Source organism: Excalfactoria chinensis, chromosome 3 (genome assembly GCF_039878825.1).
Source record: "Excalfactoria chinensis isolate bCotChi1 chromosome 3, bCotChi1.hap2, whole genome shotgun sequence".
Taxonomy (NCBI): Eukaryota; Metazoa; Chordata; class Aves; order Galliformes; family Phasianidae; genus Excalfactoria; species Excalfactoria chinensis.
This window is the reverse complement of record NC_092827.1, coordinates 85,589,189-85,601,621: the sequence shown is the minus strand read 5'-3', so window position 1 is coordinate 85,601,621 and position 12,433 is coordinate 85,589,189. Positions and strand designations below refer to the sequence as shown.

At 36.1% G+C, this 12,433-nt stretch overlaps 1 protein-coding gene across 2 annotated transcripts in view; it reads right to left on the bottom strand.

The window, feature by feature from the left end:
• The window catches only part of KCNK2 (potassium two pore domain channel subfamily K member 2), a 120,572-nt gene that overhangs the window by 90,318 nt on the left and 17,821 nt on the right, over positions 1 to 12,433 (bottom strand). The window contains exons 2-5 of one of the 2 annotated variants that reach the window (XM_072333264.1): positions 9,208 to 9,342; positions 6,663 to 6,817; positions 5,362 to 5,448; positions 4,465 to 4,656 (exon numbers count right to left, since the gene is read on the bottom strand). In XM_072333264.1, the coding sequence (XP_072189365.1) occupies positions 4,465 to 4,498 (34 nt within the window). In that variant the 5' untranslated portion in view covers positions 4,499 to 4,656; positions 5,362 to 5,448; positions 6,663 to 6,817; positions 9,208 to 9,342. The remainder of the gene's footprint in view (positions 1 to 4,464; positions 4,657 to 5,361; positions 5,449 to 6,662; positions 6,818 to 9,207; positions 9,343 to 12,433) is intronic. The other variant, XM_072333263.1, reaches the window with a different exon arrangement.

Below are 12,433 nucleotides of genomic sequence, written 5' to 3'. Positions count from 1 at the left end.
GATACTTGTTTTTAAGTTGCTTTTCATCTGGCCTATCTGTGTCCACTGTGTTGTTGTACTGGAATGACTTCTCAAACTACTAATCAGTTTCATGAAAAAGATGTTATTCTTCTCTGGGTTTCTTTTACCACTCCACATTGTTGGTAAAAAGCATTTATATTATAATTTTAATCCTGATCTTTAAGTAAACAAAATAGTTTCCTAATTATATATTTTGAATCACTTGATTTCACAATGAAGCTTTTAAATAACTATTCTAACTTGCCAAGAGTCCAAGACACTTGGACAAAAAAGACACATTCAGATCTATATTAGAGTTATTAAAATCACAAAGTCATCGAGGTTGGAACAGACCACTAAGATCATCACTTCCAACCATCAACCCATCACCACCGTGCCTGCTAACCATGTCTCTCAGTGCCTCATCTACACATTTCTTGAACACCTCCAGGGATGGTGACTTCACCATCTCCTGGTTCCAATGCCTTACCACTCTTTCTGAGAGCAGATATACCTAATATCCAACCTGAGATATTAAGATACATTTTGGACTTTCAAGTCTGGGAAAGGGAAGAGGTTTAAATAATTATGTGCAGACTCAAAATCAAGATAAAGCAATAGCTTCGATTATGTAACCAGGAACAGGCGTTTTTCATCTAACATAGTTGACTAATATGGGATTTTATTAGTCTCTCTGAAGATCCTTCAGATGATGTTAAGTAGCCTTTAATTTGGCCCAAAATTCAAAGTTGGCACTTTTGAAGGCTAAAACTTCACTGCCATACATTTAATTAAGAATCACAATTCTTTTGGCTATTAATCCTGAGAAGAAATATCCTGAAGTAATGAAATCTACCTACCATTCTTTATGATAATTAAATTTGAACACATGCAGGCATGGGGTTTTGCTGTTGTTGCTCACAGAAAAAGCGCCATCATGGATCTACAAACATATCAAGTAAATTGCTTAAAATCACCAGTTTCTTTGAAATATACCCATTTTCCCAGAAGAGGCAGAGCACAAGCAACCTCTACCAAGTGCTACCAGACCCATGTTCACACTTGTACAAAACTCCACACAAACAACACATTTCTAAGCTGACTTTTTGTCTTTGCTCTTTGTTTGCAAATCCATTCCATAAGCCAGAACCAAAGATGTGGCTCCAAGGTTAAGCCTAGAACACTGCCTCAGAGTGTTACTTCGCAGCTGTGGGCCACACGTGCAGTTATCTGTTACAAGAAGACTGTTCATCTGGGTAGAAAATGAAGCTCTGCAAATTTTGTCTAAATTTAAGAGAAAGGAGATACTCCATGCAGCTCAGTATTTATTAAGCATCACCGAGCAGGGGAGAAAATGCCTTTATATTAGACATCAGTTACTACATTGTAGATATAATGGAGTGGTGAAATTCAGTTCATTCCTTAAAACAGCATCCTGATTCTATTTACTTTTAACACAAACTCAGCAAAATTTGATGCTACAAATTCACTGGTTGGCATTTTATTGTTTTACGTTGCCTTGTGTGGGTCTGTGCATCCTGAGCTTTGTTTTCAATTTCATGTTTTTTTCTGAAATAAACACAGTAGTTAAAAAAGATTTCTCCTTAACACATTATGGACAATCAAAGGAATTTCATTTTTACACCTAAGAACAGCATGTCTCATAGATCTGAGAGGGCAGACTTGCAGAATGTGGAAGACATTTCAAATAGCAATTTTTAAAATCCTTCTCACTGTTTCAAAACACAGAACAGACTTTTTAAAATTAAAATTAAGTATTGATTAATTAATTAATTAAATATCCTTGCAGTGCAATGGATTTATTTCAAGAATCGAAGACAGCTGTCCTGTCTGTAGGCTAATATTACTAATGTTTCAGAGAGGAACAGGAAAATAAATATAAAGATTTTTCTCTGCAAATTACCTGCATTTCAGCAGAAGGATTAAAGCACTGATCTATAACTATGTCACAGTTGTCTGTCTTTTACTTCTAGTGAAGTGCATGCAGTTGCTATAGTCAAAGCACAGAAAGGACTTGATCTCTTTGAAGAACAGGGGAATAGAAAGCTGCAGAGATGTGCTGAAGTCAGCTTGACCTAACTCAGTAAGGGCAAGATAAAAAGTTTGTTGCAGAAAGCTCTAATCCCAGCCATCCTCTGTCTTACAAGAAGGTCTGGGAGTAGAAAGGCACCCCCAAAAAACTGCAGTCCAGTATCAGGAAAACTGAAATCAAAACCTCAGCCTCCTGAAATATGACTTCTGCATTGTCTCTTCTACCACCCTGACAGAGATCTTGGTCTGCTAAACTTCCTGACCCTACAAGCTATCCAACCAAACTTTTCATATAGCTGAGAATATACTGATCATGTCTGAGACTGAACAAGAGAACACGGTTGGGAAAGGTTAGTACCTTCCCAGAGCCTCTCCCCACCCTTTTGTTTTATATACTGAAGTACACAAGAAACAATTCCTAGAGTGGGAACTATTCAGTCCAGTTAGATAAAGGAGGCAAAAAGCAAATACAAGGGTATATTGTCTCCATAACTATTTTACACATAGAGTATGGAGCAAGAGAAATTAAGTGCCCTGCAAAGGGGGAAAGCTCTCACTAAGATGTATTTTGAGCTACTCTACACATAGCTACAGCATAACAAATTTTATTTACATAAAAAAGGCAGAATTGTGAACTGTTAGTAAAGAAATTTCTGGATCCTGACCCAAACTCGTGGGAACATGAAAGAAGAGACAAGGCAGAAAAAAAGTAAAAGAAATCAAACTTGTGCTAGCCTACTGCAGAATCCTTGATTACAGTATACTACATCTTTTAAACCTGCTTTTTAGCTTTACTGGCAAAGACACAAGTAAGAACATCTCTCTCCCAGGCTTCTCTGACCTCTGTAAGAAAGATGTGCTCACTTTGAGTAAGTCAAAAATGATGCACACACGATTTTATGTATTTGCTCTAATGTTCCATGTAGTAATTATTGTGTCAAAACATAAAATTGCTAAAAAGTGGCCTTGACTACTTTAGATCACATACTTGTTTCTCCCCACAACTGAAAAATACAGATGTAATAAATAAAACAGTGGAAGGATGCCAAATAAGTATTTGTCTTCATGTTATATTGTGGATCACCACATTATACTGAAGATCTCTGTATTATAGCATGCTGAATGCTGTAAGAATTGGCCTGCCAGCACTGAGCAATGTCCTTCTCTTCCAGAAGTAGATGGAGGAAGCAAATCCTCTCTTTGATTGCATAGTAATAAAGATGGGAAGGGGTTATTCATATGAGGAAATTAAACTACTATGTATTTTATCTGTGATAATCAATCATACTAAAATAAAAGGAGAGCATTAATAAACTATTTAATCTCAATGCGATGCCTCTACTTCTCAAACAGGCTTTGTCAGTACTGCTTAGAAGTTTTTTAGGCCTCATATCTTACAGTTATTAGGAAATAAAATCCATCTTTTTTTTTTCCCACTCAAACGTCTTCAATTCCTATTTAATTATCTTGCCCAATTTTCAGCTCTCCCATGGTCTGTACATGGTATATTTCCAAATTTAAAATGTTGATCACGGTAGAATTCTGACAAATACAAGTATACCATACAAGTGCATACACTAAATATAAATATGTTTAAATAGTTCTACAAACTAAGTCCTTTCACCTGGATATATTTATTAACATGCCTCCTGATCTAACCTAGAAAATTATAAAGTTTGAAGACCAATGGAATAATGGAATGGAGATCACAGGAATAAACCATCATCAGTCTGGCAGCTGCATGATACAGGCAGTGCAAAAATACTAGTAAAGTAAACAGCTGGTTGAACAATTACTGCCAATTCCACAACAGCCTTCTACTTCTTTTCCTTACCTTTCAAACATGATAGCCATTACAAATACCAGAAATACTTTATACCTGCTGATAATTCCCCAGGAAAAAATGGATGTATTATCTACAGCAGGACAACTTACACTAATAAAGTATGATTTAAGTGATTGTCTGGATAAATACCCATCTACTCAACATTTTCCTAATTTCCATGCTCCAACTTAACCATCACATTTTTATAAGAAAATAAATATGTACAGTATTACAGTCAAATTTGTGATCATATCAAAGGAGATGTCTAGCTTGCCAAAGAAGCATTCTCAGTACTAGTCTACAGAATAACTGACAAATTTTCCTAAATAATACTGTTCATCAACTCATACACAACTTTGTGCCTAATCAGACCTTAGTATGAAAAAAATAAAATAAAATAACAGTATTTCAAAAGAACTAAAATAAGATACCATTATTTATAACTGATGCATATGCCACTGAGGCCTTTCTCCAATGTAATTAATCAGTTAATTTAATTATTTCCTTCTCACCTCAAGCCATGGAAACTGATTACAAATAGTAAAGTTCAACTAAATTAAATAGTTGTGTATGGTATCAGTACTTACAGTAGAAATTATGTCTTGCTTGTGGGTTCCTCATTTGGTGATGTAATATTCAGAAGTCACCATGCTTTCATTCTTAGATTAAGCATCTCCTTCATGGTTCTCTTTAAGTAATCTTCTGAAGAAGTCATCACATCACAACATACCTTCTTCTGATTCACATGAATGCTTTTTCCTTATTTCCTGCCCGAAATACTCAATGCATACATAAAAGGAAATCAGTAAGTTACTAATTATGATATATGGCATTTACAACATGCTTCATATCTTCAAAGTACTTTACAAATGACAGCTGATTGAAAAAGTTAGGAAACACCAAAATTACCCAGAGTTCCCTAATAAACTGAATAACTCCATCTCACATATTCCAGAGGCTTTAAAAGATCACCACTTCTTTACTATAAATGAATAGATCAAAATGTGCAGTTCTTCAAAGAAGGAAGAGTTGCACTGCTACAAGTTCTGGCAGCAGGCTCTCAAGCATCTTCTCTCAACTGTATCAACAGTTATTGATTAGGACAAAGAAGGGAATAGCAGTCTACAGCAGAGTTGATTTTGTTTTCTGTATTTATTTATTTATTTTTAATTTTGTATCTCTTCTACTTGTTCTACCTTTCCATGTCATGCAAGTCTCAATTTGAGATCAGGAAAAACGACCCTGAGGTATTCAGGTCCCTAGTTTCAGTTGCATGTTGATTTGTCAAGTTCAGAAGATAATGGTATAAGGCACGCTGTTTACACATTCTGTAAATCCTTCCAAAAATGTAGATAGCACAGATATTCATACTCTAGAAATCAGAGATTTTAAATATATATATATATATATATACTTAAATATATATATATATTTAAAATATATACTATATATATTTATATAGTTTCTGAAGAGAGAGTACTTACAGGGGACTCAGTCTCATTCACATTCAGTTAAACAGGAAGATTCTTCATGAATTTCACAGGTTGGTGATCTTGCTTGGACTCTGAAAACTGACCCATACATGATAGCATTAAAGCAATTACAGTCCTCATGGCCAGTTATATGATGTCGTCTCTTCAGATTCTTATAGAAATACTTAATATGAATATGCCATATTTTAGCCCCTGCAAGAGATACCTCAGTAGTTTCACATACCAAGCTCTCACAATTTTCTACCAGGAGCTGTAAAATATTAAACATTTTGCTTAAAACCCTGCTGTTTAAAGTCAGGCAAACATTTTAGAACACCATTTTTTTTCCCCCTTGATCTTTTGTTTGTTTGCAATGAAGAGCTGGAAATGTGAATCACTATTGACACTGACCAAACAAAATAAGATTATAATAATCTTTTCTATTAACTTTAAAAACACTTACGGGAGCTTGATAGCTAAGCATGAGAACAACTGTGGTGAACATGTAGGAAAACCTGACTTGCAGCAAGATTTAGCTACGTATTATTTGCTGATAAGTCACTAGTGTAAGCAGCTCTTCAGAAAATGTTTTCTATGTTGTGAATTTTCTGTACAAGATCCCAGTTTCTCTGTACGTAACAACTTACAGTAACTATTCAGATAAACCGTGCTCCTCTACTGCTGTTTAATCTGAAGAAATATAAGCCTTTTAATACAGCCTTCAGTAACTCCAAGAAAACATTCAAATGTTATCACCTATGAACCAACAAACCTATCTCACAGAAAACCAAGTCTCAATAATTTTGGGTCTAAAAATAAGTTCCTGGAATTATAAGTAGCATCAAAGACAGTCAAAGCAAGCCCAACACTGTGATCTAAAAGCATGAATTATCAAGAGATTCCTCATGGCATGCATTTCTGCTCTAATTCTGTTTTGATTGCTTGGCTTTACTCTTTATTTTTTCACATACAAAAGCATTTTCCTGGTTTTCACATCTACAAAAACACTTTCAGATGATCAATTCTCTCTATTTAGGCCATTTTTTGATCATTTGATTATTACACAAGCACACAATATGCCTGTTCTCCTTTCTGTACATTGTGTAACTTGTTTCTGTGAGCAATTGCCACAGCTCTATATAAATCCAGTGTACCTGCACTTGGTACTGATGATAATTAGTAATGTATGAAACAAATTCCCTCAAGATGAATCTGTTGTGGATAATAAAGATTTTATAGTGTAAATCCATGATGGGAGAGATTCAGGCTCCATAAATCAGAGACAAATTAGCATGTTTCCTTAAAATACTTACAGGAATGGTAATTCTGCTGGGTTATCTCCAGAGGATTAGGGTAGATGAAAATCTCTTTACTTTCATAAAATAGTGCAGATCTCACTAGTGGTCTAAGACTACACAGCCATAACTCTGTTGTGTCTCCATCTGCAACCTGTGGTCACTTGAATTTCCTAGAAATTGAATAAGTATTATGGTTAGTAGGTGTTACATCAATTTCCATTCCATCCTCTGTTTATTTCCTGTTTCTCTTTTCTTTACCCTCTTTTCTCCTGTTACCAAGAGTGTTTTTCAAGGTTTCCTCAGCCTCAGCTGTAGAATACACTCACATCAGAAAACAGTGTTAGATAGGATAACTTTAGATTGTAGAAGAAAAAAAATAAAGAAAAGAAAAAAGAAGAAAAAAAAAAAAAAAGCTGTAATCAATTCTGCAAAGTTTTTCTGCTTTAAGAAGTGCCAAGGGCTTCCCCCCCATGTTTTGACCATTTATCTCTGTTGTGGCTTTAATTCTCTGTGTTGATTGGGATTTGCAGTTGTGAATGCATTTATTTTAACAGAGTTCAAAAATACTTTGAGACCTTCAGAATAGATTTACCTTTTCCCCTTTTCAGTCAAAGCAGTCAATTCCAAGTTTATCTTTTTGATTGAATGTTAGAACAAAATTTACAGCTAACTAGTATTGTTTACCACAAGCAGAACATCTCTTTCAAATACTGTGCATGTGCATAGCAATCTATGCATTTGACCACAGTAGAAATATGCGTGTGCCTAATCTAAGTGCAGACTCAGAAGTATTTTCCCCAATGTATCAGAGAATGTTGTTACTGTGCTACTTGAGAAAACATCCAAGGTTTCAAATGTCTTTTTGGTCTTGCACGATCAGATATAAACTTGTTGACGCTGTGTAACAAATAAAACAAATTACTCAGATTGCCTTCTCAGAAGGCAGCAATAAAAGCCTTTCCTGTTTACAGAGTTCAACAAAGTTCAGGTGCTTGTCTCACACCTAAGGCATGGAAAGCTGATGAAAAAGGGGAGCAGGAAGCACTTGTTTGTCCCTCTGCATATCACAGGACATTCAGCACTGGATCAGTTACTATAAATGCCGAGCTAAAGACATACTTTTACTTCCTCAGCTGGAGTAGCTGGCCTCAGTTCCTAGTGAGAAAATGGGCAAGGCAAAGCTGCTCACTTCATGTTTCATTTTGCATCATGTGAGCACTCTAATCTGTGTGAGATGAAGTAAAACAGCAATCAGTTCTCAGCAGCTTCACCACAAAGTCAAACAGGTGAGTTTTGGACTATGCTGGAGTTGACTTCAGCTGCACTCTCTGACTTCATCCTGAAATAGCAAGGAGTGCTCACACATTGGTTCCCAGTGAACCAGCACTCAGGAAAATGCTGTTCGCTACCTCTCAGCTCCTGGTTCTCAGGTCTCTTATCCTACAGGTAAACTGTAAACATGCTAATACAGGAATTGCAGAGGCAAGTTATTCACCATCTGAGCAAGCAAGCCTTAAACACTAAATGCCCTCCTTATTTAGATAAAGTCAGCAACTCCTCTTCCCTGAGAAGATGTTATGTTTTATATATTCATACCAGCTATAAGTTTAATGAAAAAGTGCACAGGTGAAAGAAAGAGTGAAGTAATTAGACTGATTACTTTCTACAGATTCCAATAAGGTACCTTAACTGTGCCAAACCTGGAAGAAACAGGAGTCAAACTTGTCTGACCTTAAGTCCTTGGATTACACATCTGTTACAGAGAAGTCATGCAAAGACTTAGGAAAGGCTCACTTACTGATACTGTTGGAAGGCAGGCATTTGTACATACGTACCTTATATTCAACAAAATCACAGGCATAATCACAACAGTGGCACCACTGACACCAGGTACAATGAAACTAACTGAGTTGATGAGTTTCATCTAAGACACAGGGAAAAACAGTCACAGAAACTGAGTTGTGGATATTAGATGCAAGGCTGTTTGTAGAGGCATAGATGTTCACGTACCAGTGTAGACACAGGAGGTATTGTTGCACAGTAGGAACATCATACTATACTGACACATAACCACAGCTGCATTGAAAATAGATGGTGACAAACTCAAAGTAAAAAAGAAAATCCTTTACACTGTGACAAGAATTTACAAGACCAAAATTAATTTAGGCATCGTGTGACTATTTTGATGTCTAAGAATACAAAAAATTATGTAGTTGCTATAAAAGTTAGAAAAGAAATCAAATAATTTGTATCTACTTTTAAATAAGATTTTCTTTATTAGCATTTAAGATAAGGAATCATAAAAGGACAAAAGGGTGAATATAAAGAAATGGCATGGGAATGCAGTAACACAGTCAGAAAGACTATGAAGTAAAATGAGTTTGAAAAGCAAAATTAAAAAAAAAAAAGTCAAGAAAAAACTCTATTAATACTTCAGAATTAAGTGAAAAACAAAGGGAAGCACAGATCATTACTTCACAAGAGAAGGAGAGAACAACAGATGACTCAGAAGCATAAGGTAATAAAGTAGACTACTCAATTAACATAGTTGCAGTTTTACCTCACTGAGTTGGAGTTCCCCCCAAGGGCAAGACACCCCATGTTGCCATGGAAAATCCACATGGCTGTGAGGTAGCAAGACTGGCAGTCACAAAGTTGGTGTTAAAATGGATTATATGTTATGGCCCTAAGAGATCTAGAAAGGAAAAAGGGAGCAGTTTCAGCCATTTTACAGGAACAGTATGGCATAAAGATGCACTGGATTTTAGGGAGAAGGATGGTATTATGACAGCAACTTGTGTTTCTGTGAAATGCATTCTCATTTTGAATGCTATCCTATTGATCTCAGAAATAACCTCTGAGATAAGAGAAGGAACAAGTGCTCATGAAAACAGCTGCTAATTTGGATAAGAGGGAGAAATAAAAGGGAGAAATTTGAGACAAATGATTCCATTCCAACCTGTTTTAGTCAGGCTTTCAGCTACTGGCTGCATTTATTCTTTTTTATAAGATCATCCTACTCCAAAGAACACTGAAACAGTCCTTTCTGAAGTAGCTAATCTACTCTCATATGTCTGCAAGCTGCCAAATTCTGCCTAGCTAACGAAGGATTATAGGAGCTGGATTATTTTCCTCATGGATCACTGGGAATGGGATGGACACTGCCTGCAGCTAGGTCAGCAGCAACTCACTGTGCTCAATAGATCTGTAGAGACAGGATCAATTTGGAGACTGTAAGACTGTATCACTCAAAAGAGACAGCCTAATTCAATATCCCTAGCATGAAAATAGAATTATTTACTGTCACTTTTCAGAAAGCAACTAGAACTTTTTTTTTTCCCCATTACATGAGAGCACACTTGAGTTATAGAAAACATGGGTGCCTTTGTATACTTGAGGCAGATGGCTAGCTGCTGCATCTCAGAAAAAACACAGAGCTGCGTGTTAGGAAAAACAATATTCCATAAGTTAGTATTTAAATATTTATATTTCAAATAGGTGAAACCAGACCGTCAAATATCTTGCACATGTTGTTTGCATTAGATTAAGCTGTTTTGCTTTATGATGGGAATATGACATTAGGGAATGATAATGAGCCCTTCTGAGGAGTCTGACTGCCAACCAGGTAGCATCTCTGGAGCAAGGCTAGCTTCCTAAATTGCTCACAATCCCAGCACTCACTCAGTATCTCTGCCAGAAGGTTCAAAATTTACATTGGAATTATAGAGGGGTAAGAAATCTTATTCATGAGACATCAGTGTGTGAATGGGCTGAAGCAAACATCGATCTAACATCTACTTTTTGCTCCCAGTGCTGCTGGGCAGAGTACTGCAGAGGGGGTGGATGGTCTGGACATCTCTGGCTGTCTACATCTGAAGGGAGTTAAAAGCTCTGTTGTCCTTTTGGAAAGACTGGAATTAGTAGTTCTTCCATTGACAGCACAAAGAAAATCCAAGCCTGCAAGCAAGCTGCCTATTACTAAATATAATAATTACATTAATAGATGGCTATTACTGATGTACCTTGGCCTTTCTAATGACTTCATAAGCATGTGCAACAAAATGGCATCTATTTCCCACAGAGCTGAATGTCGGATTTAATGGTCTGAAAGATAAATAAGAACTGAGAAGTACAATCCATGCTAGCATTCAGTATCCATGAAAAACAAATGTTCTCCATTGCAGTTAAACAGCAGGCATTATATATTTTCAGACCATAATCCAAAACTTATTATAATCTTTGCCCTGAAGACAGGGCTAAACTGAAGCAATTCCAATCATTTCCTTGCAAAGAGAAGAGAATCACTGCTCAAATGTGAATCTGAATAATTCTGTACCCAAAATACTCAAAAGGACAAGGTTTTTCAAAGTTGTTGTGAAATGTATAATTCTTCCGCAGACTTATAAGCAACTGGATCTTAGTGTAATTTGCTTTCAGCAAACAGATTGTTCGAAGCATGAATTTCTTTATACAATGAGACGAGGACTGGTTTGCTGGAGGAGAAAGAGACTTGATTCTTCTCCAGTGTACCATGTGATAGAAGAGTCAGACGAAAAATAGATCCTGTCCCCACATCCCCATCTAACATGCTAGCTCCACAGTCCAGAAAAGATTTTATAAAGATATAGGAGTGTTCTCTTACTCCTGTGCCACATAAACATATATTTCAAGGGCAGCAACAGTCCCATTGAACAGGAAGGAAGATATACAGGTAAGGATGAATATAAGAAATGACTCCATCTTTACTAAGTGGACCACAACAACTTGGAGAAACAAACTAAATGCAGGGCAGCAAAACAGGAGAAGCTTTCCTGCCTGTTTTCTATGACAGAGCCTTTTTTAAATTAAGGTGGCTGCACCTTCTACTGGTGTGCAAATTGCATCCCTCTGACCCTCCTGTGCACCTCACTTTACAAACTGTTCCTGCATTTCATCCAAATATTGCCAGATTACCAAAACAAACAGCCAAATTATCACACATATTCCAAAATCAACTTCAAGGCACTAAATGTAACAATGCAATAAAATGGTACCTATTACATTACATTAAAAATCCAAGCACCTAAAAGCATGAAAATGAATAATTAAGATCATCAGCCTTCTGCTGCCCACATAATGCTCACTTTATGCCTGTTTCATCACAATGCCATTAACTGTCACAGTTTGATTGTTTTTAAAATGTATAATTTTGTTTCCTTGATGTCAGTAGCTAAATGTGTTCACTGAGAAGACTAGGATCTGGACGGAAGGTACCTAGAAACAGCTTCATTAAAGTTATTAAGGAAACATTAAGGAAACGAAAAAAAAAAAAAAAAAAAAAAAAAAAGGAAATATTGTTCAGCTTTCAAAAATAGATTGTATTGAATATTGCCCCTTGGCTTTTACTGACGTCTAATAGGGAATGAAAGGCACAAGGCACATTAACCCGTAAAACAATTGAGTCTGACAGAACCTGAAAGCATAAGCTGAAAATACGAAGATCATCAAACATAGGATGGTCCTATAGCCTAGAGACAGGACTACTATAGAAAAGTCAAAGACACGATAAACTTCCAAATGGATGACCCTCCCCACCACAATAGTCACAGCATTTTTCACCAAGTTTCTCTTGCACTAAGTAATCATGTCATGTTTTCAAGTGGAAGATGTCAATTAACTGTTACTGTTATTCAAGAATGTTATTCAAAATATTATACAGTTATTCAAAAATGGAAAGCCTAAACTGACATCTTTCTTATACTAAAGTTACATTTCAACTAGACCAACCTGAAGTTTTATGATAAAGT